This window comes from Cyclopterus lumpus, chromosome 19 (genome assembly GCF_009769545.1).
Source record: "Cyclopterus lumpus isolate fCycLum1 chromosome 19, fCycLum1.pri, whole genome shotgun sequence".
Lineage (NCBI taxonomy): Eukaryota > Metazoa > Chordata > Actinopteri > Perciformes > Cyclopteridae > Cyclopterus > Cyclopterus lumpus.
In genome coordinates this window covers 16,996,658-17,017,267 of record NC_046984.1, presented here as the reverse complement: position 1 = coordinate 17,017,267, position 20,610 = coordinate 16,996,658, and the positions used below count along the sequence as shown (strand labels likewise).

Below are 20,610 nucleotides of genomic sequence, written 5' to 3'. Positions count from 1 at the left end.
TTGTAGAAAGTTTTATAACTTAAACAACGGGATGATTATTGATCGTTTATCTCACTTTCCCCTGATGCTGCTCATCGTCCTCAATACAAAAGGAGGATCATTTATTTATTTATTTCAAAACGATAAATAATAATGTGAAGAAACTCAACAGCGACACATTTTATTAAGATATACGTCTAGTTTGAGTGGTATAAATGTGGTTATTCGACACGTGGATTAAAAAGTACAATCTCCAAAATTAAGTATCTTAAAATGTACTCAAGTAAAGTACAATTTTAATTACTTTATAAAATTACAGTACAGTTGCTTTCTTGAGTAAATGTACTTTGTTACATCCCACGACTGCAAAGTAGCATAAATGGAAATACTCACAAAAAATACAATATCCAAAATAAAATAAAAGTACCATTAGGAAGGAAAAAAAAAATACTAATAAAGTATTAGTACTCAAATAAAGTAAGAATACATAAAAAGTTGACCAGTTAAATGTACTGAGTCCCATGTTTCCCAGTGCAAAGTGGTACACATAAAGTACCCTCGGAGAGGCCTTCAGGGACCCCCGGAGCAGCAGCTGCTCCCCCGGGGTGTCCTCCTCTCGCTGGCGTGTGGTGCAGCACGGCCGGGCCTGCGCAGCAGCGCCTCCCCTCTCAAGCTCCACCCTCCCCCCACCCGGCATCCGGACCCTCCCATCCCGGCTACGCGAGTCTCCTCCCACCGTGGGCGGACCGGGGGACGCTGGAGCTCCGCGACAGGGTGTAGGAAGACTCCGGGTACCGACCCCGGCAGTCATCGAGGAGATTAACGGGGAGAAAAGCTGGAGGACCGCAATCAACAGCAAAAAATATATATATATTTTTTAAAAAGGTGATTATTATTTTATTAGTTTTGCATTGATTTATTATATTTACTCCATAATTTAACGGAGGTGATCGATGCTTAAATGCATACCGATGCACGCGCAGAAAAAAACAAATGTCCTTTATTTTTTAATAAAAAGAGCGCTCGTTATGAGAGAGACCAGCGGGGCGGAGATGGAGGCTGCAGCCGGGCAGCGTGCGCTTTACACCCGCAAACAAGCCCGAAATCACCGCGAGGAGCCACGTGGGGGTGAACGTGTGACACAGTTTAAAATTAGCAGTTTATAAATATATATATATATATATATATATTTAATGCCCCTGGGAGTGTGTGCTGCTCCACTGTTTGAGATGTCCGAGAGACCCGGATGTCCCGGGCCGTCCCGCAGGAAGGACCGGCGGCTCAGCATCACTTTTCTTTATCGGTCTCTAAAGGTGCATTTATTAATTATGTCGCAGACGACCACGGGCGTGCACGAGGCCACGTGTCCTTCTTTAAAACGCACGGACTTTAGAGTTGTTTTTAGCCTCTTTTAGTTGTTGTTGTTGTTGTTGTTGTTGTTCTCTGTGTCACTTGTTTTGAAGTCTCCTAGGGTCTTTTATGTGGTCATTTTGTGTCTTTTTTTGGTGGTTTTCTTTATTTTTGTTGTCATTTTGTGTCTTTCTGGAGTTTTTTTTAAAACCTTATTTTTGTTGTTGTATTGTATCTTTTTGAAGGATTTTGAGTCTTTTTTGTTGTTGTTCTTTTGAGTCTCTTTGTAGACATTTTCTTTTATTTTGTTTCACTTTGTTGTCGTTTTGTATCTCTTTGTATTCATTATGTGTAACTTCCTGTTTTGGTACGTGTCCCTTTGTCGTCTTTTCGGCCTCTTGTCGTCATGTCGTGTCTCCTCCTGGTTGGTACGTGTCTCTTTGTAATCATTTCATGTCTCTTTGTCGTCTTTTCAGCCTCTTGTCGTCATGTTGTGTCTCCTCCTGGTTGGTACGTGTCTCTTTGTAATCATTTCATGTCTCTTTGTCGTCTTTTCAGCCTCTTGTCGTCATGTTGTGTCTCCTCCTGGTTGGTACGTGTCTCTTTGTAATCATTTCATGTCCCTTTGTCGTCTTTTCGGCCTCTCCTTGTCGTCATGTCGTGTCTCTTCCTGGTTGTGATGAGTCTTGGCAGGTAGAGGGGGGGCTGCAGGAGATAAAAGAACAGGTTGTGGCTGATATCAGATGAGATATGTGTGAGGTTCTGCTCAGTCAGGTGGTACATCTGTCAAATATTGTATTGACATGCGTGTGTGATGCACGTCTGAGTGCGTTAGCTCAGGGTCGTGTCCTCAGGAACGTAATCTGAGAGTGTTCTGCTCAGTCAGGTGGTACATCTGGAAAATACATTGAGCGTCTTGAGGGTGGGGGGGCTCTACTGGAGCATTTGCACAGAGGGTCATTCATTCTCGAGGGTTTTCACCAGCGACTGTTAAGGCTCATGGTTGCCAGATTGAGATCCCCTTTGCATCCACACAGGCATACCAGGATTAGTTTAATCCAAGATTAGTTCTAATAAAAGTTGAACAATCCAGCTACGGACCTGAGGCACCGGGTTGGGGCTTGGTCTGAAAGGCAGGGAGGGGCCATGTTGTTTAGGACTTTTGTAGGTGGTGAGTAAAATGTTAAATTCTATCCTGAAGGTTGAGTAGGACCAGGGTGATGTGGTCATAGCGGCGGTTGGAGGTGAGCAGTCGAGCAGCAGAGTTCTGAACATATTGAAGTTTGAGGATTTTTGTTGGGAGAGCCGAAGAGGTGCTGTTGCAGGAGTCAGGTCTGGAGGTCACGAGGTCATGGATGAGAACATCAGTGGTGGCGTTATGGGGGGGTACGAGACCAGAGGACAGTGTGGAGTTGATGATGTATGTGATGAGAGAGGAGAGTGATGGGAGGCAGGCCTTGACTAAGGAAGAGGGGAAGTGGGTCAAGGGCACAGGTGGAGGTCTTCATGCTGCAGACTATGTTAAGTAAATAAGTTAATAAATCATGATGACGCTTATTTATTAACCATTCACAAAACATTACTTTGTGTCAGTCAGTTAGTCTAATGTTGCTTGTGATGACTCGGCAGAAAGGCGTCTAAAAGGTCACATTTAATGTAGCGGACATCCACAGATTTCACTCACAAGGTTATGAAGGTCATGAAATGTCAATGATTCAATCTGAACTAATAAACTTATTTCAGGAACTGCTCTCACAACCCCACAGGGGATAGTCAATACCATTAGGATCCATCTTCTGGGGAACATGACCGTCTGTATCCAATAGCTGTTTAGATACCGCACTCAAAATTAGGTTCAGGGGACCATTAAGAATCATTAGGATCCACCCTCTGGGGACCACGAATGTCCCCTCACAGCTTCAGCTGCTCTGCCCAACCTGATGCATGGTTCCCTTTGTTGTTGTCGGTGTCCCTGAAGGCGCAGCAGTGACAGTGACATGGGCAGCAGAGGTCACGACACGCCGCGCAGAGCTAACGCCGGAGCTAACGCCGGAGCTAACGCCGGAGCTAACGCCGGAGCTTCCCCCGAACCGCGGAGCAGGAAATGACTCGGGCGGATGGAACCGGAGGGACGAGCGACGGCCGCCTCGACCCGGAGGCCCTCTGGGCCCTCGAGCGGGCCGACGGCGCGGAGAAGGTCCAGGAGGCCGGGGACGGGGCGCGGGGGTCCGAATGCGGAGACCCGGCGGCCGCGGTCACCGCTCCGGACGGCGGGTGGGGCTGGGTGGTGCTGGCCGCCACCATCATCGTCCTGGCTCTGACCCTGGCCTTCCCCTCCTGCATGGGCATCTTCTACACCGACCTGCAGAACGAGTTCCACGCCTCCAACAGCGAGACCTCCTGGGTGCCCTCCATCATGACCTCGGTGCTCCACGCAGGAGGTAAAGTATTGAGTTTAGTCAATGTGTAACTTTAATTCATTTACCTCGACGTTACCCTTTAATGCCTCCTACCTTGGGGGGCGGGGTCAGTTCCTGTCGGCCTGAAAGGATGAAACCTGAGAGAGAGAATGTGTGTTTGTTCACAGAAGATTACTCCATGAGAAACTGCAGCTCACACTGCGGTACTGCTAACGCTACGCGCCACAGACTCTAAAGGGACATTACGTGTTATAAAATGGGACATTAACTTCTCTATAGGAGTTAGTGAACAATAAAACACATTAATATTCATACCTTCACACTCACGAACTTGGTCTTGCGTGACGAGCAGCTTGTGGTGGCTAACGTTAAATATTAACGTTTCACTCCTGAGGAAAGATTTAAAGGCACCGCGTTTCATTCATTGGAACTTTGTTTAGTAAAGAAAAAACATATTAACAGTTTTTTTCTTTTTAAATGCTGAAAATGTCTTGTTTTGTTGACGCATTTCTTTTTACAAAACAATCGCCGTTAAGCGCTAAGCTCGGGGTTGCGTTTCCTGTGAGTGCTTCACAATAAAAGCCCCCAAAGTTTCACCAAATTGTTTTTGTTGTGACTCACACGACCTTTAAAAACAAATAAAAAGACATAACAGCTAAAAACAAGGACAACAAAGCTGAACACAGTAACATGAGCTGGAATAAATATAGAATTATTAATGTAACAGGTTGCTTTAATTAAACGTTCTTACTTTTAAATGGCTGCATTTCAGTAAAGTGATGTATTTCTTTTTTTAACTTCCTATATTTAGTCATTACAATCCACATTACTGATTGATTTTAACAGATCTTATTGTGTAAATATTTGTGTCAAAGCACCAATATAAACCTCGCACTATCGCCATAACACGGATATTGAGGTAATTGGTAAACAAACAATGAAGATTGTTTTATTCTCTCCATATCCCTCGGCCCCTAAAAGGAGCAGCTGTGATGTGGTTGTCGAGCAGAGTAAATAAGAAAAAAGCTGTTATCGCAAAGGTCAAATTAAAAACACGAGGGGGAAGTTGTGCTTTCGTTTTTTTGTTTTTACTCGACGTAGTTCTGAATGGCGGACCCCGAAACGAAAAAAAAGAAAAGAAAACTACAGAATGTAAATGCGCCGAATAGCCCAAATAAATAAATAAACACACGTATTGTCCCAGGTCCTTTTGACTCCCGGGTGTGCTGCACACAAAGTGTGACTTCCTTCCTCTTTGACGCGTTCTTCTGAGCGTTGCGTAACGAGCATGAAACACAACGAGCTGAGCCCCACCAAGTCAACACGGAGCCTCGAGGTGACGGCCTTCCCTTTCTTTTCATTTCATGTCCGCCTGCAAAGCCGAGTGTGAGGATTGGAGGACGAGTTCCTCTGAAAGAGCGAATAGAGAGGAGTCTGGAATGCTGTTAGTCCGGCCCGGCAGGTCTTTTGTGTTAGAAGGATTAAAATCAGGGTTTTTAGATGTAAGTGGATATCTTGGTGGAAGGATAGATCTGAAAAGGTTTTACTCATTTATTCAAACAGTTTTTGGGGTTTTGCTTTAACGACGTTCCTCTTCCTCTTTCTGCCACATCTTCAACCGTGAAAAGTAGTAATAAATGATCATAAAGTTGTTTAAATACGAGTGTTCACGTGTACGTTACTGTGTGAAGCGACGCGAAGACGTTTTAATATATTTTATATACACACCTTACTGTGTAACCGTACCTTCTATTGGCTTTGTTCTTGTTCCTCGTTGTTATTTCTGTCCTACATACGCCCAGAGAGAGAAAACTTGTTTATGCACGAACACTCGGCCATTAAAGGAGATCCAGGATCCTGAAATGTTTAAGCAAAGTGACATCTGAGTGACGATGGCACTCGAGGCCTCGTGGTGTTTGGGAACGCTTTTGATCTCAAAGAATCTTCCTGAGCTGACAGGAATGTGACGAGCGGCTCCGATTTATCTCCTTTTAAGCCGCATGTGAACTTCTCCTTTTTAGCCGCAGTAGAAACTGCAGACGTGACTTTGAGACGAAAACGTCTTCTAAATATTCATCTTTTATCCCCGAGGCTACTTATTGCGAAAACGGAGGAGGCTCCCCCCCCCCCGTCCTCGCCTCACGGCCCCCTGTTGCCCGACCACAAAGGGGCGACCTCCTCCGGTGACCTTTCACCCATATAGCCCGATGCATTCAGCACGGAGGCTTCGGAGTTCACAGCTTCCTCTTCGGGGCCCCGACGAGGCCAAACCCCATTCGAGTTTTTATGGGTCGGCAAAACTGGCACGCATCAGTTACACACACACACACACACACACACACACACACACACACACACACACGTGAGTGAGCGTGAACATGTTCATAGTCCAGACCACGACCTCACGCCTCTTGCGTCCGATCCTTCAGGGCCCTTTTGCAGCGTGCTGGTGGAGCGACTCGGTTGCCGGGCGACGGTCATGCTGGGCGGCGTCCTGAGTGGGCTGGGAATGGCCGCCAGTTCGTTCAGCCGGTCCGTGGAGGAGCTCTACCTCACCGCCGGGGTCATCACAGGTCAGCGAGCACGCGGCCGACGAGCATTAATAATAACAAACACTAAATGTCGTATAAGTTACAGAAAGCTCTTCTGGTTCCTCCTCGTCAACAGGCACAATGGCCGCCCCTGTGGTTTCCCCTGCTCTGAATGTCTCCTTTCATGGGTCACAGGACTCGGTTTCTGCTTCAGCTTCCAGCCCGCGGTGACGATCCTCGGCCACTACTTCGTGCGCCGCCGCGCCTTCGCCAACGCCATGTCCTCCACGGGCACGGCGCTGGGCCTGTGCACGCTGCCCTTCCTGGGCAACTACCTCCACGCGGAGCTGGGCTGGAGGGGGAGCTTCCTCGTCCTGGGCGCCGTGCTGCTGAACAGCTGCGTGTGCGGCGCGGTGATGAGGCCCCTGGGGGCCCCCGAGCGCCGCCGGGGCCCGCCGCTGATGAACCACGGGCCGCCGCCCGAGGAGGGGAGCGCCGGCGAGGGGAGCGGGCGGATGAGACGCGCGTGGAGCTGCCTGGCGGCGTTCCTCAGCAAACACATGGCCTTCGACCAGCTGCGCCACAACGCCCGCTACCGCGCGTTCGCCATCGGCATCACCTGGATGATGCTGGGCTTCGTGGTGCCCCTGGTGTACCTGGTCCCCTACGCCACGGCCTACGGCATGGACCAGAGCCGCGCCGCGCTGCTGCTCTCCATCCTGGGCCTGGTGAACATCGTGGTGCGGCCGCCCTTCGGCGTCCTCTTCAGCATGCCGTGGTTCAAAGGGCGCCACCTCTACGTCTTCGCCTGGGCGCTGCTGGTCAACGGGCTCAGCAACAGCATCTGCTGCGTCGGGCCCGGCTTCGGCGTGCTGCTGGCGTACGTGACGGTCTACGGGCTCTCCATGAGCGTGGTGGGCTCCCTGATGTACACCGTGCTCATGGAGGTGGTGGAGATGAGCCGCTTCCCCTCGGCGCTCGGCCTGCTCGCCATCATGGAGAGCGTCACGCTGCTCGTCGGGCCGCCGCTGGCAGGTAACGTGATAATAGGTTTTTACAAACCCACGGAACCAGTAAGACGCCTTTATGGCCACCTGGTGGTTCACTGCAGTTAGTGCACCTTTCTGTTCTCTACTGAAGGACACCGTGAATATTTTGACATGAAACTTAACGGGGTTCTTCTTTATTTATGCTCAGAATCGTCAAAATGATGTTAGATATTAATAGGATGCTGCCGCTCTGCGTTTTGTGGCGTGAACACTGCTCGGTTGCCGTGTTCCTGCCGGCGTGTGTTTACGGTGAAGTGACGACGTAGATAGAGAGCTGGAGTTCAGCTGGGCGGTGAGGAGGGGAGCGGTGACGGTTATGTACAGTTATGTTTATCTGGCGGCTCACAGCCGGCTCAGGAACCACGAGCCGCCTTCACACATTGAGGGAGTCTGACTGGGTTTGCTCCACCATGGTCACAGAGAGGGGGGGGGGGGCTTTGTTAACAATTAATTGTAGTTAATTAATCTGCAATCAACTCTCTATTTTTCCTAGTTATTTTGTTTATTTTTTTATTTTTAACAAAATAGAATAAGACCTCAGAAAACATAAAAAAATAATAGCAATAATATTAGTAGTAATAATTTAGTAGTGAATACATTAATATATATACATACAGTACATGCATTTATGTAATCAACACAATATTAATAATATATATATATATACACATATTAAAATGTATTTCCTTCTTAATATACAAAATGTATGTATAAAATAATCAAATTCAAATTATGTTTATATATATATATATATATAAACATAATTTGAATTGGATTATTTCTATATATGATACATTTTAATTGAATAAATAAATGGAAATAAAATAAATAAATCCAAATAATGAAAAAACAAACTTTTATAAATATCATATTTAAAAGCCTTTTCAAAAACCTTTTGAGGATTAAAAAAAAAACAACCTTTACCGGTAAAGTAAACATGTAAATGAAGACAGAAACATGAATCTGATGATGTACTTCTCGTAGGCTTCCTGATCGACAGGACGGGTCAGTACTTCCACGTCTTCTTCGCCTCCAGTGCCGTCGTCGCCTCCTCCGCCGTCTTCCTCATGGTGGCGTTCTACTGGCTGGACGCCAGGGACAGGAAGCTGTCGAAGCGGGGTCGAGCCCCCGCGCTGCCCGAGCCGGCGAGGCCTCCTGTGGACTTGGCTCCCGGCTGTCAGTACCGCAGCGTGCCCACAGAGGGCGACAAAGACGCGGCCTCGGCCAACGGGGCGGAGAACGTCACCAGCATCTGAACGGGTGGATTATCCCCCCCCTCACCCCCCCCCCCCCCCCCGTGTCGGTTCTTCGGGGTCCTACATACCAAAGTGAACACACGTGCACTTACAGCCACAACGCCTATTGTACTATTTATTGCAAAAATGCTGCTAAATCATATTTCTGTGGTCACATATATCAAATATCGCTGATCAAGCCAAGTTACACAGGAGCTCCTTTTGTTGATTCAAAACCATTAAAGGTTTTATTATGCTATATTTTTCCCACCTGCCTGGCCTCAAATGTGCAGCGTGCGAAAATTAATTTGTTTTATTAAACGCAAATGTTCCCTCGTCTCAGAGACAACGCTTTTTATTTAATTTATTTTTAACGATGTGGGAAGTGACACAGAACCATCCCCCGGTTCTGCCGAATGACGCCGACAAGGAAGTGTCTTAAAATGGTGCCTTCTCTCTCCTGACCACCAGGGGGCGACTCCTCTGGTTGTATAGAAGTCTATGCTTCATGTGTTAAAGCTGCCTTCTCTCTCCTGACCACCAGGGGGCGACTCCTCTGGTTGTATAGAAGTCTATGCTTCATGTGTTAAAGCTACATTATCTCTATTGACCACCAGGGGGCGACTCCTCTGGTTGTATAGAAGTCTATGCTTCATGTGTTAAAGCTACATTCTCTCTATTGACCACCAGGGGGCGACTCCTCTGGTTGTATAGAAGTCTATGCTTCACGTGTTAAAGCTGCATTCTCTCTATTGACCACCAGGGGGCGACTCCTCTGGTTGTATAGAAGTCTATGCTTCACGTGTTAAAGCTGCATTCTCTCTCCTGACCACCAGGGGGCGACTCCTCTGGTTGTATAGAAGTCTATGCTTCACGTGTTAAAGCTGCATTCTCTCTCCTGACCACCAGGGGGCGACTCCTCTGGTTGTATAGAAGTCTATGCTTCATGTGTTAAAGCTGCCTTCTCTCTCCTGACCACCAGGGGGCGACTCCTCTGGTTGTATAGAAGTCTATGCTTCATGTGTTAAAGCTACATTCTCTCTATTGACCACCAGGGGGCGACTCCTCTGGTTGTATAGAAGTCTATGCTTCATGTGTTAAAGCTACATTCTCTCTATTGACCACCAGGGGGCGACTCCTCTGGTTGTATAGAAGTCTATGCTTCATGTGTTAAAGCTACATTATCTCTATTGACCACCAGGGGGCGACTCCTCTGGTTGTATAGAAGTCTATGCTTCACATGTTAAAGCTGCATTCTCTCTCCTGACCACCAGGGGGCGACTCCTCTGGTTGTATAGAAGTCTATGCTTCACATGTTAAAGCTGCATTCTCTCTCCTGACCACCAGGGGGCGACTCCTCTGGTTGTATAGAAGTCTATGCTTCATGTGTTAAAGCTGCATTCTCTCCCATGACCACCAGGGGGCGACTCCTCTGGTTGTATAGAAGTCTATGCTTCATGTGTTAAAGCTGCATTCTCTCCCATGACCACCAGAGAGCGACTCCTCTGGTTGTATAGAAGTCTATATAAATGACTCTACTTCCCTTTTGATTTATTCCCTCAGTAAACATTGTAAACATGAGTTTATGGTCTCAGTCATGAAGTTCATTTGGGTCAAACATGTTGAATTATTGTACAAGTTATTTGACAGTTTTAATGCAGTATGTCAGAAAAGTACCAAGATGTCTTTCTGCATTTTACATGTTACAAGTGAACGTCCTGCATTAAATACTTTTACTTCAGTAAAAGTACAAAAGTATTTGCATCAAAACATACTTAAAGTACCAAAATTAAACATACTTATTGTGCAGAATGCAAAATATCATCAGTGATAGAAATAATGAAGTACATTTACTTCAGTATAATTTTCAGTATTTCCATTTGATGCTAGTTTATACTTTATACTTTATAATCCATCCATCCATCCATTTTCAATACCGCTTATCCTCATTAGGGTCGCGGGGGCGCTGGAGCCTATCCCAGCTGACATAGGGCGAAGGCAGGGGACACCCTGGACAGGCCGCCAGTCCATCGAGGGCACATGTAGGGACATACAACCATTCACTCTCACATTCACACTTTATAATATAATCAACAAATACATTAGAAAGTATAATAATCAATACAATAATCAATATATCTTGTTCTGAAATGTGCCACTCTGCATAATGAGTACTTTTAATTAAAGTATTTCCATTTCATGCTACTTTATACTTCTAGTGCACTATATTTATTTACAACATTGGTTAATAGTTACAGTGAGTAGTCAGATTGATATTAAATATTATAAATTAGGATGTATTATTTAATTGTTGGTCTTTTCATGGCGATCAGAAAAAGATTATCCTTTAATACCAATAACTAAAGCCTGCCTTTAATCAGTCGGAGCAGCAGGATATATAGTACATGACATTGTTTTGTCATCTTAAATATCTTTAAAGTAGAACAATGTATTTTCTATGTGTTGCATGCTGAGCACACAACATCCATGTGGATGAGAATCGGTCGCTTAGATCACTGAATGTATTTGTGTTCAAAATGAATATCTAGGTACTTTATAAGCAGTGATTTGTCATGTTGTCGTTGTTTTTTTTAAGTGTTTCTCACGCTTCTCATTCCTGAATGGAACAGTGCCTTTTTTTATTATTATTATTTTTTAACCGGTGCCTTTTACGACCACCGGATCAGATCCGAACCTTTTTTATGAGGATGGAAGTCAATGATTTCATGTTGCCAGCAGGACGGAGGGTTTCAAAGCCCATCAGTTTTATAACGTTTACCCACAATTTAACATGCCGGAAAAATAAATAGACATTTTTCAGGTGTTAACTGTAAAGTGGATGCAATGAGAGAATGTATTTTTTTTTTTAAGGGGCTCGTCTTGCTTTTGGCCAATTTTATTTTATTTTTTACATTTAAAAAAAAAATAAAGTCTTTATTTATAAATCATGATCAGAGGTAAAATAAATGTTTGAATATCAAAGTGCTCTTTGTTTAATTTTTTTGTGTGTGAATGCGATCCAACCCAAAGTGAAAAATCAGCTCCACGTTAAAAGCTGCAACATTGAAGTGAAGAACTCAATAATGGATCAATATTTACAATCCAAGAATATACAGTAGACTACTTTGAAATGTACATGTGGGGGAATTATTCAGATCTTTAACCTGATTAAAAGTAGTAACACCACATTAATTTAGTTTAATGTATCTGTATTTACAGGCGAAATGATTGACAATCACGTTCACCGGAAGTTTGCTCTTATTTTGAAATTACTTCCACCGGAAGTTTGCTCTTATTTTGAAATCACTTCCTACACGCTGTGACAGTAAAGTCTAGTTACTAGACATTACTGTAAGAGCGTCGATATACTAGAGTCTAGTCTATCGACGCTCTTACCGTAATGTCTAGTCTATCGACGCTCTTACAGTAATGTCTAGTGTATCGACGCTCTTACCGTAATGTCTAGTGTATCGACGCTCTTACCGTAATGTCTAGTATATCGACGCTCTTACAGTAATGTCTAGTATATCGACGCTCTTACAGTAATGTCTAGTGTATCGACGCTCTTACAGTAATGTCTAGTGTATCGACGCTCTTACAGTAATGTCTAGTGTATCGACGCTCTTACAGTAATGTCTAGTATATCGACGCTCTTACAGTAATGTATAGTGTATCGACGCTCTTACCGTAATGTCTAGTGTATCGACGCTCTTACCGTAATGTCTAGTATATCGACGCTCTTACAGTAATGTCTAGTATATCGACGCTCTTACCGTAATGTATAGTATATCGACGCTCTTACAGTAATGTATAGTGTATCGACGCTCTTACCGTAATGTCTAGTGTATCGACGCTCTTACCGTAATGTCTAGTATATCGACGCTCTTACAGTAATGTCTAGTATATCGACGCTCTTACCGTAATGTATAGTATATCGACGCTCTTACAGTAATGTCTAGTGTATCGACGCTCTTACCGTAATGTCTAGTATATCGACGCTCTTACAGTAATGTCTAGTGTATCGACGCTCTTACCGTAATGTCTAGTATATCGACGCTCTTACCGTAATGTATAGTATATCGACGCTCTTACAGTAATGTCTAGTATATCGACGCTCTTACCGTAATGTCTAGTGTATCGACGCTCTTACCGTAATGTCTAGTATATCGACGCTCTTACAGTAATGTCTAGTATATCGACGCTCTTACCGTAATGTCTAGTATATCGACGCTCTTACCGTAATGTCTAGTATATCGACGCTCTTACCGTAATGTCTAGTGTATCGACGCTCTTACCGTAATGTCTAGTGTATCGACGCTCTTACCGTAATGTCTAGTGTATCGACGCTCTTACCGTAATGTCTAGTGTATCGACGCTCTTACAGTAATGTCTAGTATATCGACGCTCTTACAGTAATGTCTAGTATATCGACGCTCTTACAGTAATGTCTAGTATATCGACGCTCTTACCGTAATGTCTAGTATATCGACGCTCTTACCGTAATGTCTAGTATATCGACGCTCTTACCGTAATGTCTAGTGTATCGACGCTCTTACCGTAATGTCTAGTGTATCGACGCTCTTACCGTAATGTCTAGTGTATCGACGCTCTTACCGTAATGTCTAGTGTATCGACGCTCTTACAGTAATGTCTAGTATAGGCTTTTGAAAGTGAAAGTGAAAGTCTGAGAGCTGAAAGTAGTTCTCAGTGAAGGCGGCTCGCGCACGGTGGACGGCTCGGAGGAGGAAACACGCACCGTAAGTCATTAAATTAATCTTTTATAGCGTCAACTTCGTGGCCGTATTAATGCGCGACGTGTTTAGTTTGAATACTAAGAAGCAACGCGCGACAGAAGCGACCGAAACGGAGTTATTAACAACGTGTCGTAAAAGTAGGACGTTGTATAACTATAGCTACAGTGACGTCACGTATCAAAACGCACGTTTCCACACCAGATTAAATGTGCGCGTTGCGTCACCTGTTGGTGTTGCAGGCGCTGTGGATGAAGTACAACTTGAAGTACTTGTGTGTTTTAGGCTAACGGCACTTTATACTTCTCCAGTACAGCGCTTGAGTGCATGTACTCCCGAAGTAATGTACTTGACTTCATGTACTCCCTAAGTAATGTACTTGACTTCATGTACTCCCTAAGTACAATACTTGACTTCATGTACTCCCTAAGTAATGTACTTGACTTCATGTTCTCCCTAAGTACAATACTTGACTTCATGTACTCCCTAAGTACAATACTTGACTTCATGTTCTCCCTAAGTACAATACTTGACTTCATGTACTCCCCAAGTACAATACTTGACTTCATGTACTCCCTAAGTAATGTACTTGACTTCATGTTCTCCCTAAGTACAATACTTGACTTCATGTACTCCCCAAGTACAATACTTGACTTCATGTTCTCCCTAAGTACAATACTTGACTTCATGTACTCCCCAAGTACAATACTTGACTTCATGTTCTCCCTAAGTACAATACTTGACTTCATGTTCTCCCTAAGTACAATACTTGACTTCATGTACTCCCCAAGTACAATACTTGACTTCATGTACTCCCTAAGTAATGTACTTGACTTCATGTTCTCCCTAAGTACAATACTTGACTTCATGTACTCCCCAAGTACAATACTTGACTTCATGTTCTCCCTAAGTACAATACTTGACTTCATGTACTCCCCAAGTACAATACTTGACTTCATGTTCTCCCTAAGTACAATACTTGACTTCATGTTCTCCCTAAGTAATGTACTTGAGTACATGTTCTCTCTAAGAGTACGATGTATGCAGAAGTTTAACGGTACTTTACTTGTATTGTTCATTGTAAGTTAATAAAGTTATTTGTTGTCTCACACACACAGAAACACACACTTACCAATGAGAATGGGCGGCGTGGCCGGATCGCCGGAGGCCGTTGGACCGGGCGCCGGGCGGCTGCTGGCGAGGATGCTGAGGCTCTTCAGACCGGACGCCTTCCACCTGGTCGCAGCCTTCAGCTTCCTCATCTTAGGGGTCGTCTGTAAGTTCAACGCGTCACTCAAAGAGGAGGAAGAAGTGAATTGTTTTTAATATCCATTTAAAAGTTTGGACGTTGCTTTCGGCACATTTACACGTAACACGTACACCGCAGACGTGTTCATACTTTCCCCGCGTGCCTGACTCGAGTCGTCCATCTCTCCTGATAGGCGACACGTTCATCCCTCTGTATCAGGGCAAGGTCATCGATATGCTCAGAGGTCAAGCGCTTCAAGACGGCTTCTGTTACGCAATCGGACAGCTGGCTCTCGTCTCCGTCGGAAGGCAAAGAAACGATAATAATAAAACGCAAAACGATTACTAATCGACCCGTCTGACGTTTTATTTTTATTTAATGCCTCTCATCTCAACAGCTCTCTGTTCTCCGGCGTGAGAGGAGGACTATTCATGTGCGCGCTGAGCCGACTGAACAAGAGGCTGAAGCGCCTGCTGTTTCACACCCTGCTGCAGCAGGAAGTGCACTTCTTTGAGGAGAACAACCCCGGTGAGGGCAACGTTCAAGAGCCGCGGTATGACGAACAGTTCTCGTGTGTTTATATAATGTCTCAAAATGGCACCCTTCTTTCCTGCCACTCAGGGGGCCTTTCGTCCCGCCTCCACTCCGACGTGGACCGGATGGGCCGCACGGTGGCGCTGAACGCCAACACGCTGGTTCGCAGCACGTTCAAGAGCGGCCTCATGCTCGCGCTGATGTGGGGGCTGTCCTGGGAGCTCACGGTGCTCACCTGCCTGGAGATGCCCCTGCTGGCCGTCATGCAGAAGAAATACATCGCCTCGACCAAGGTGAGGGGCGAAGGGGGCGGAGCCGCGGTAGTTTTTGGGTTGCTTTCAGTTGCTATTTTTTTTGTTTTGCAAAAAAAAATCATTTTAATGGAAGATGTGTAGTCGCTGAGTGTGTGTAAAAGTTCATTCTGCTGTTGGTTATCTGGCTTTTGGCCTCTAATAATAAATACATGATAATAAATCATGATAAATACTATGTGGTGCTTTCAGTCACCAGTAGGGGGAGCTCCAATGCATGAATAAAACACCGATGTGACTCGTATTTTCGAGAAGATCTGCTTTTTAATAAATAATTATTTGTTTTACTTTATCTGCACAATCCTGTCTCTGGCCAACAGGAGCTGAAGGAGCAGGTCCAGGACTGCCACGCTCAGACCAGAGACCTGGCCCTGCAGACCTTCAGCGGGATCCGCACGGTGCGCGGCTTCATGGCGGAGGGAGGAGAACAGAGGCGGTACGACGAGGCTCTGGGCCGCATGTGCGCCGTGAAGACGCGTTCGGGGGTCTACAGCGCCGCCTTCCTCTTGATACGGAGGGTGAGTTCCAAAGGTCGTGTGGGCGGGGCCTCGTTTCCACCGGGAGAAGAACAACACGTGGAACTATACGTGGAAAGCAAGTTAGGGATCATAGAGATAAAGAGAAGTATGCACAGTCAGTAAAAACTGTTCACGAGACAGTAAGTCAAAGTTTAAATGCAAAAATAAATGTTTTCAATATATGAGAAATTAACTAAGTTCCACTGTTTTGGTCAAATTTTTTGATTTACAAAGTTAAAGTTTATGATATAGTCATATTTATGAATATTAAGTCTTAATTTCAGTCGAATTCTCTATGCAATTTATTTTTACCATCACATAAGTCAGAATTATGAAATATATTCATTTGTTAAAAATATGAAACACAAAGCCAGTTTTCACAATGTTGAGTCTTTTGCTCATTTAGTAAAAAAATAATAATAATATAAAACTATGAGATAACGAGTCAAAGGATTTAACTTGTTAAGTAAAAATTATGACTTTTTATCCAATAACTGTGACTGAGAAAGTCAACATCGTGACATTGTTTCATTATTTTTATATTTATCATCGTCGTCTCTCACATTTCATCTACATGCCGCTCCAATAATGTTGCATGTGTGATTTCTGTTGCTTGTTGTTGTTGTTGTTGTTGTTGAACCACCGTGTGGGTGATTCCCTTGCAGCTGGTGAGTCTGGGCATCAAGGTCCTCATGCTGGTCCAGGCCCGCGCCCTCATCTCCTCGGGCCAGCTCGGCATCGGGAGCCTCATCTCCTTCTTCTTGTACCAGAAGCCCATGACCAACAACTTGAAGGTGGGCGTTGGTGTCGTCGTCGTCGTTGTTGTTGTTGTTGTTGTTGTTGAGGACTTATTTGTTTCCCTCGCAGGAGATCATGTACTGCTACGGAGACACGGTGTCGATGATGGGCGTGATCTCCAAAGTGTTCAGCTATCTGGACCGGACCCCGAAGAGCCAGAAGGCCGGACGCTTGGCCCCCGAGGAGCTGGAGGGAAGAATCGTGTTCCGGGACGTCACCTTCCGGTATCCCTCCGCCCCCGACGGCCAACCGGCTCTGAAGGTAACCGGCTCACGGCCACCGGGTCCTAGTTTGTGTTCAGAAAGCGGATCCTGGTTAACGCGGCTCTCCTTCCAGTCCGTGGACCTGGAGCTGCGGCCCGGGGAGATGACGGCCCTGGTGGGGCCCTCCGGCAGCGGGAAGACCTCCTGCGTCGGCCTCCTGAAGCGGCTCTACGAGCCCCAGGGGGGCCGGATCCTGCTGGACGGGGAACCGCTGCACCACTACCAACACAAGTACCTCCACCAGAAGGTAGTCCTCCTTCTTCTTCTTCTTCTTCTTCTTGTTCTTCTTCGTCTTCTTCTTGCTCTTTTTCTTGTTCTTGTTCTTCTTGTTCTTTTTCGTCTTCTTCTTCTTGTTCTTCTTCTTCGTCTTCTTCTTTTTCTTCTTCTCCTTCTTTTTCTTCTCCTTCTTGTTCTTCTTCTTCTTCTTGTTCTTCTTCTTTGTCTCCTTCTTTTTCTTCTCCTTCTTGTTCTTCTTCTTCTTCTTCTTCTTCTTTTTCTTCTTCTCCTTCTTTTTCTTCTCCTTCTTGTTCTTCTTCTTCTTCTTGTTCTTTTTCTTCTTCTCCTTCTTTTTCTTCTCCTTCTTCTTTTTCTTCTTGTGCTTCTTTTTTTCTTTTTTTCCTTGTTCTTTTTCTTCTTGTTCTTGTTCTTCTTTTTCTTCTTCTTGTACTTTTTTTTTCTTTTTCTTCTTCTTCTTGTTCTTCTACTTCTTCTTCTCCTTTTTTATTTTTCTTCTTTTTTCTCCTCCTCCTTCTCCTCCTTCTACTCCTTCTCCTCCTCCTCCTCCAGCACTACCAGTGTGTGCTTCCCCCTCCCGTGTCTAGGTGGCGCTGGTTTCCCAGAATCCTCAGCTGTTTTCTGGTTCTCTGAGGTACAACATGGCGTACGGCCTTCAGGGCTGCTCCGCCGAGAAGGTGGAGGAGGCGGCTAAGAAAGTCAACGCGGACGTCTTCATCTCTGAAATGGAGAACGGATACGACACAGGTACAGATGCGTCTGCGTTGTTGTTTTTGTTGTTGTTGTTGTTGTCGTCCATTCAATGCCACTAAGGTGCCTTTGTGTTGTTAAAAAAAGAACGGCGCTGTTATCGACACCGAAGATGATCACGAGTCTGTAAATGTACAATTAGTCTTTTATTTCACACTCATAGCTGCAGTACCACTTTGAACCACACGAGGAAGCCTGCATCTACTTTTTTTAACTTATTCTGCGTGTGTATATAACATTTCATTTATTGCTTATTTATAATACTTGTTTTTATGTATTTTTGTGTGCACTTTAACCTCTGCTGCTGTAATCCTCTGAATTTAATAAAGGATTATTTTATTTTATCTTATCTGTTTGTTTACGTAATGGTTTTATTTCCGTGTTTCCGCCTCTCAGACGTCGGGGAATGTGGCGGCGCGCTGTCAGAAGGACAGAAGCAGAGCGTCGCCGTCATCAGAGCGCTGGTTCGAGAGCCGCGGGTCATCATCCTGGACGAGGCCACCAGCCACCTGGATGTGGACGCGCAGCACGCCGTGAGTAGAGAAAACACGTCTGACAAACGACTGGAAGCCACGACAGCGGGCACAAGACCCCCTGAGACCGCCTGAGACCTCCTGAGATCTCATGAGACCACCTGAAACCTTCTGCAACCACCTGAAACCTTCTGAAACCACCTGAAACCTTCTTAAACCACCTGAAACCTCCTGAAGCCACCTGAAACCTTCTGATACTTTCTGAAACCACCTGAAACCTCCTGAAACCACCTGGAACCTCCTGAAACCACTTGAAACCACCTGAAACCTCCTGAAACCTCCTGAAACCACTTGAAACCACCTGAAACCTCCTGAAACTACTTGAAACCTCCTGAAACCACCTGAAACATCCTGAAACCTTCTGAAACATTTTGAAACCACCTGAAACCTCCTGAAACCTCCTGAAACCACCTGAAACCTTCTGAAACCTCCTGAAACCTCCTGAAACCTTCTGAAACCTCCTGAAACCACCTGAAACCTTCTGAAACCACCTGAAACCTCCTGAAACCACCTGGAACCTCCTGAAACCACTTGAAACCACCTGAAACCTCCTGAAACCACCTGGAACCTCCTGAAACCACTTGAAACCACCTGAAACCTCCTGAAACTACTTGAAACCTCCTGAAACCACCTGAAACATCCTGAAACCTTCTGAAACATCTTGAAACCACCTGAAACCTCCTGAAACCACCTGAAACCTTCTGAAACCACCTGAAACATCCTGAAACCACTTGAAACCTTCTGAAACCACCTGAAACCACCTGAAACCTCCTGAAACCACTTGAAACCTCCTGAAACCACCTGAAACATCCTGAAACCTTCTGAAACATCTTGAAACCACCTGAAACCTCCTGAAACCTCTTGAAACCTCCTGAAACCACCTGAAACCTTCTGAAACCACCTCAAACATCCTGAAACCACCTGAAACCTCCTGAAACCACCTGAAACCACCTGAAACATCCTGAAACCTCCTGAAACCTCCTGAAACCACTTGAAACCTTCTGAAACCACCTGAAACCTTCTGAAACATCCTGAAACCTCCTGAAACCTCTTGAAACCTCCTGAAACCACTTGAAACCTTCTGAAACCACCTGAAACCTTCTGAAACCACCTGAAACCACTTGAAACCTTCTGAAACCTTCTGGAACCACCTGAAACCTTCTGAAACCACCTGAAACCACTTGAAACCTCCTAAAACCTATTGAAACCTCCTGAAACCACTTGAAACCTTCTGAAACCACCTGAAACCTTCTGAAACCACCTGAAACATCCTGAAACCACCTGAAACCACCTGAAACCACTTGAAACCTCCTGAAACCTCTTGAAACCTCCTGAAACCACTTGAAACCTTCTGAAACCACCTGAAACATCCTGAAACCACCTGAAACCACCTGAAACATCCTGAAACATCCTGAAACCACTTGAAACCTTCTGAAACCTCCTGAAACCTCCTGAAACCACCTGAAACCACCTGAAACCACCTGAAACCTCCTGAAGCCTCCTGAAACCACCTGAAGCCTCCTTAAACCACCTGAAACCTCCTGAAGCCTCCTGAAACCTCCTGAAGCCTCCTGAAACCTATGTCTGTGGTCTTCATACAGTCTAATGGCGGTACCTTTGTGTCTCTCCCAGGTTCTCCAGGAGGTTCTGGCCCGCGGGCGGACCGTCCTGGTGGTGGCTCATCAGCTGAAGACCGCGGAGAAGGCGGATCACATCGTGTTCCTGGAGAAGGGAGTCGTGGTGGAGGAGGGCACGCACCGACAGCTCATGGCCAGGCGAGGGCGCTACCACCGCTTGAAGGAGGAACTGTTCTCTCAACCCGGTGGAGGAAAGCTCAGTCAATGAGGTTCTAAGAAAACTACAATATATCAACAATATATATAAAAAAAGATATTCCTTCACCACGAATTTAGATCTTTACTTGAGTAAAATGTATATTGTTGTATTTCTACATTTCTACATTCTACATTAACAAAATAATTTTTTTGGTTTGTTTTATTTGTTTATCATAATTTTATCATGATGTGTTCAAATGTTTGAGGATGTTTTCACATAAATATAAAACATAGAGGGGGGCGTGGCTTATCTCCGTTATAATTTCCGCC

The 20,610-nt window shown here is 45.2% G+C and overlaps 2 protein-coding genes and 1 long non-coding RNA gene across 7 annotated transcripts; 2 read left to right on the top strand and 1 right to left on the bottom strand.

Annotated features, from left to right (window-relative positions):
• Nucleotides 1-1,144: 1,144 nt before the first annotated feature.
• slc16a5a (solute carrier family 16 member 5a) lies at nucleotides 1,145-8,902 on the top strand. 5 transcript variants are annotated; one of them, XM_034558775.1, is made up of 5 exons: nucleotides 1,145-1,292; nucleotides 3,314-3,770; nucleotides 6,179-6,322; nucleotides 6,417-7,315; nucleotides 8,314-8,620. In XM_034558775.1, exons 1-5 carry the CDS (start codon nucleotides 1,226-1,228, stop codon nucleotides 8,583-8,585), a joined length of 1,839 nt encoding a protein of 612 aa, XP_034414666.1. In that variant the 5' UTR covers nucleotides 1,145-1,225; the 3' UTR covers nucleotides 8,586-8,620. The 5 variants fall into 5 exon arrangements, with proteins under 5 accessions (XP_034414666.1, XP_034414662.1, XP_034414663.1 ...); XM_034558771.1 differs by having other exon boundaries at nucleotides 1,211-1,292; nucleotides 6,476-7,315; nucleotides 8,314-8,902; XM_034558772.1 differs by lacking the exon at nucleotides 1,145-1,292 and adding an exon at nucleotides 1,708-1,757 and having other exon boundaries at nucleotides 3,308-3,770; nucleotides 6,476-7,315; nucleotides 8,314-8,902.
• Nucleotides 3,640-6,167, bottom strand: LOC117748763. Its single transcript, XR_004611662.1, has 4 exons — nucleotides 5,496-6,167; nucleotides 4,065-4,138; nucleotides 3,843-3,886; nucleotides 3,640-3,757 (listed from the first exon to the last, which is right to left on the bottom strand). It is a non-coding gene; the product is annotated as an uncharacterized LOC117748763 (long non-coding RNA).
• A 3,987-nt stretch (nucleotides 8,903-12,889) lies between the features above and the next one.
• On the top strand, nucleotides 12,890-20,520 carry tap2t (transporter associated with antigen processing, subunit type t, teleost specific). Its single transcript, XM_034558780.1, has 12 exons — nucleotides 12,890-13,321; nucleotides 14,434-14,591; nucleotides 14,758-14,872; nucleotides 14,962-15,092; nucleotides 15,186-15,391; nucleotides 15,730-15,927; nucleotides 16,593-16,721; nucleotides 16,795-16,986; nucleotides 17,062-17,235; nucleotides 17,810-17,969; nucleotides 18,369-18,505; nucleotides 20,138-20,520. The coding sequence occupies exons 2-12, from the start codon at nucleotides 14,450-14,452 to the stop codon at nucleotides 20,348-20,350; spliced, it is 1,797 nt and encodes a 598-aa protein (XP_034414671.1). The 5' UTR covers nucleotides 12,890-13,321; nucleotides 14,434-14,449; the 3' UTR covers nucleotides 20,351-20,520.
• The last annotated feature ends 90 nt before the right edge of the window (nucleotides 20,521-20,610 follow it).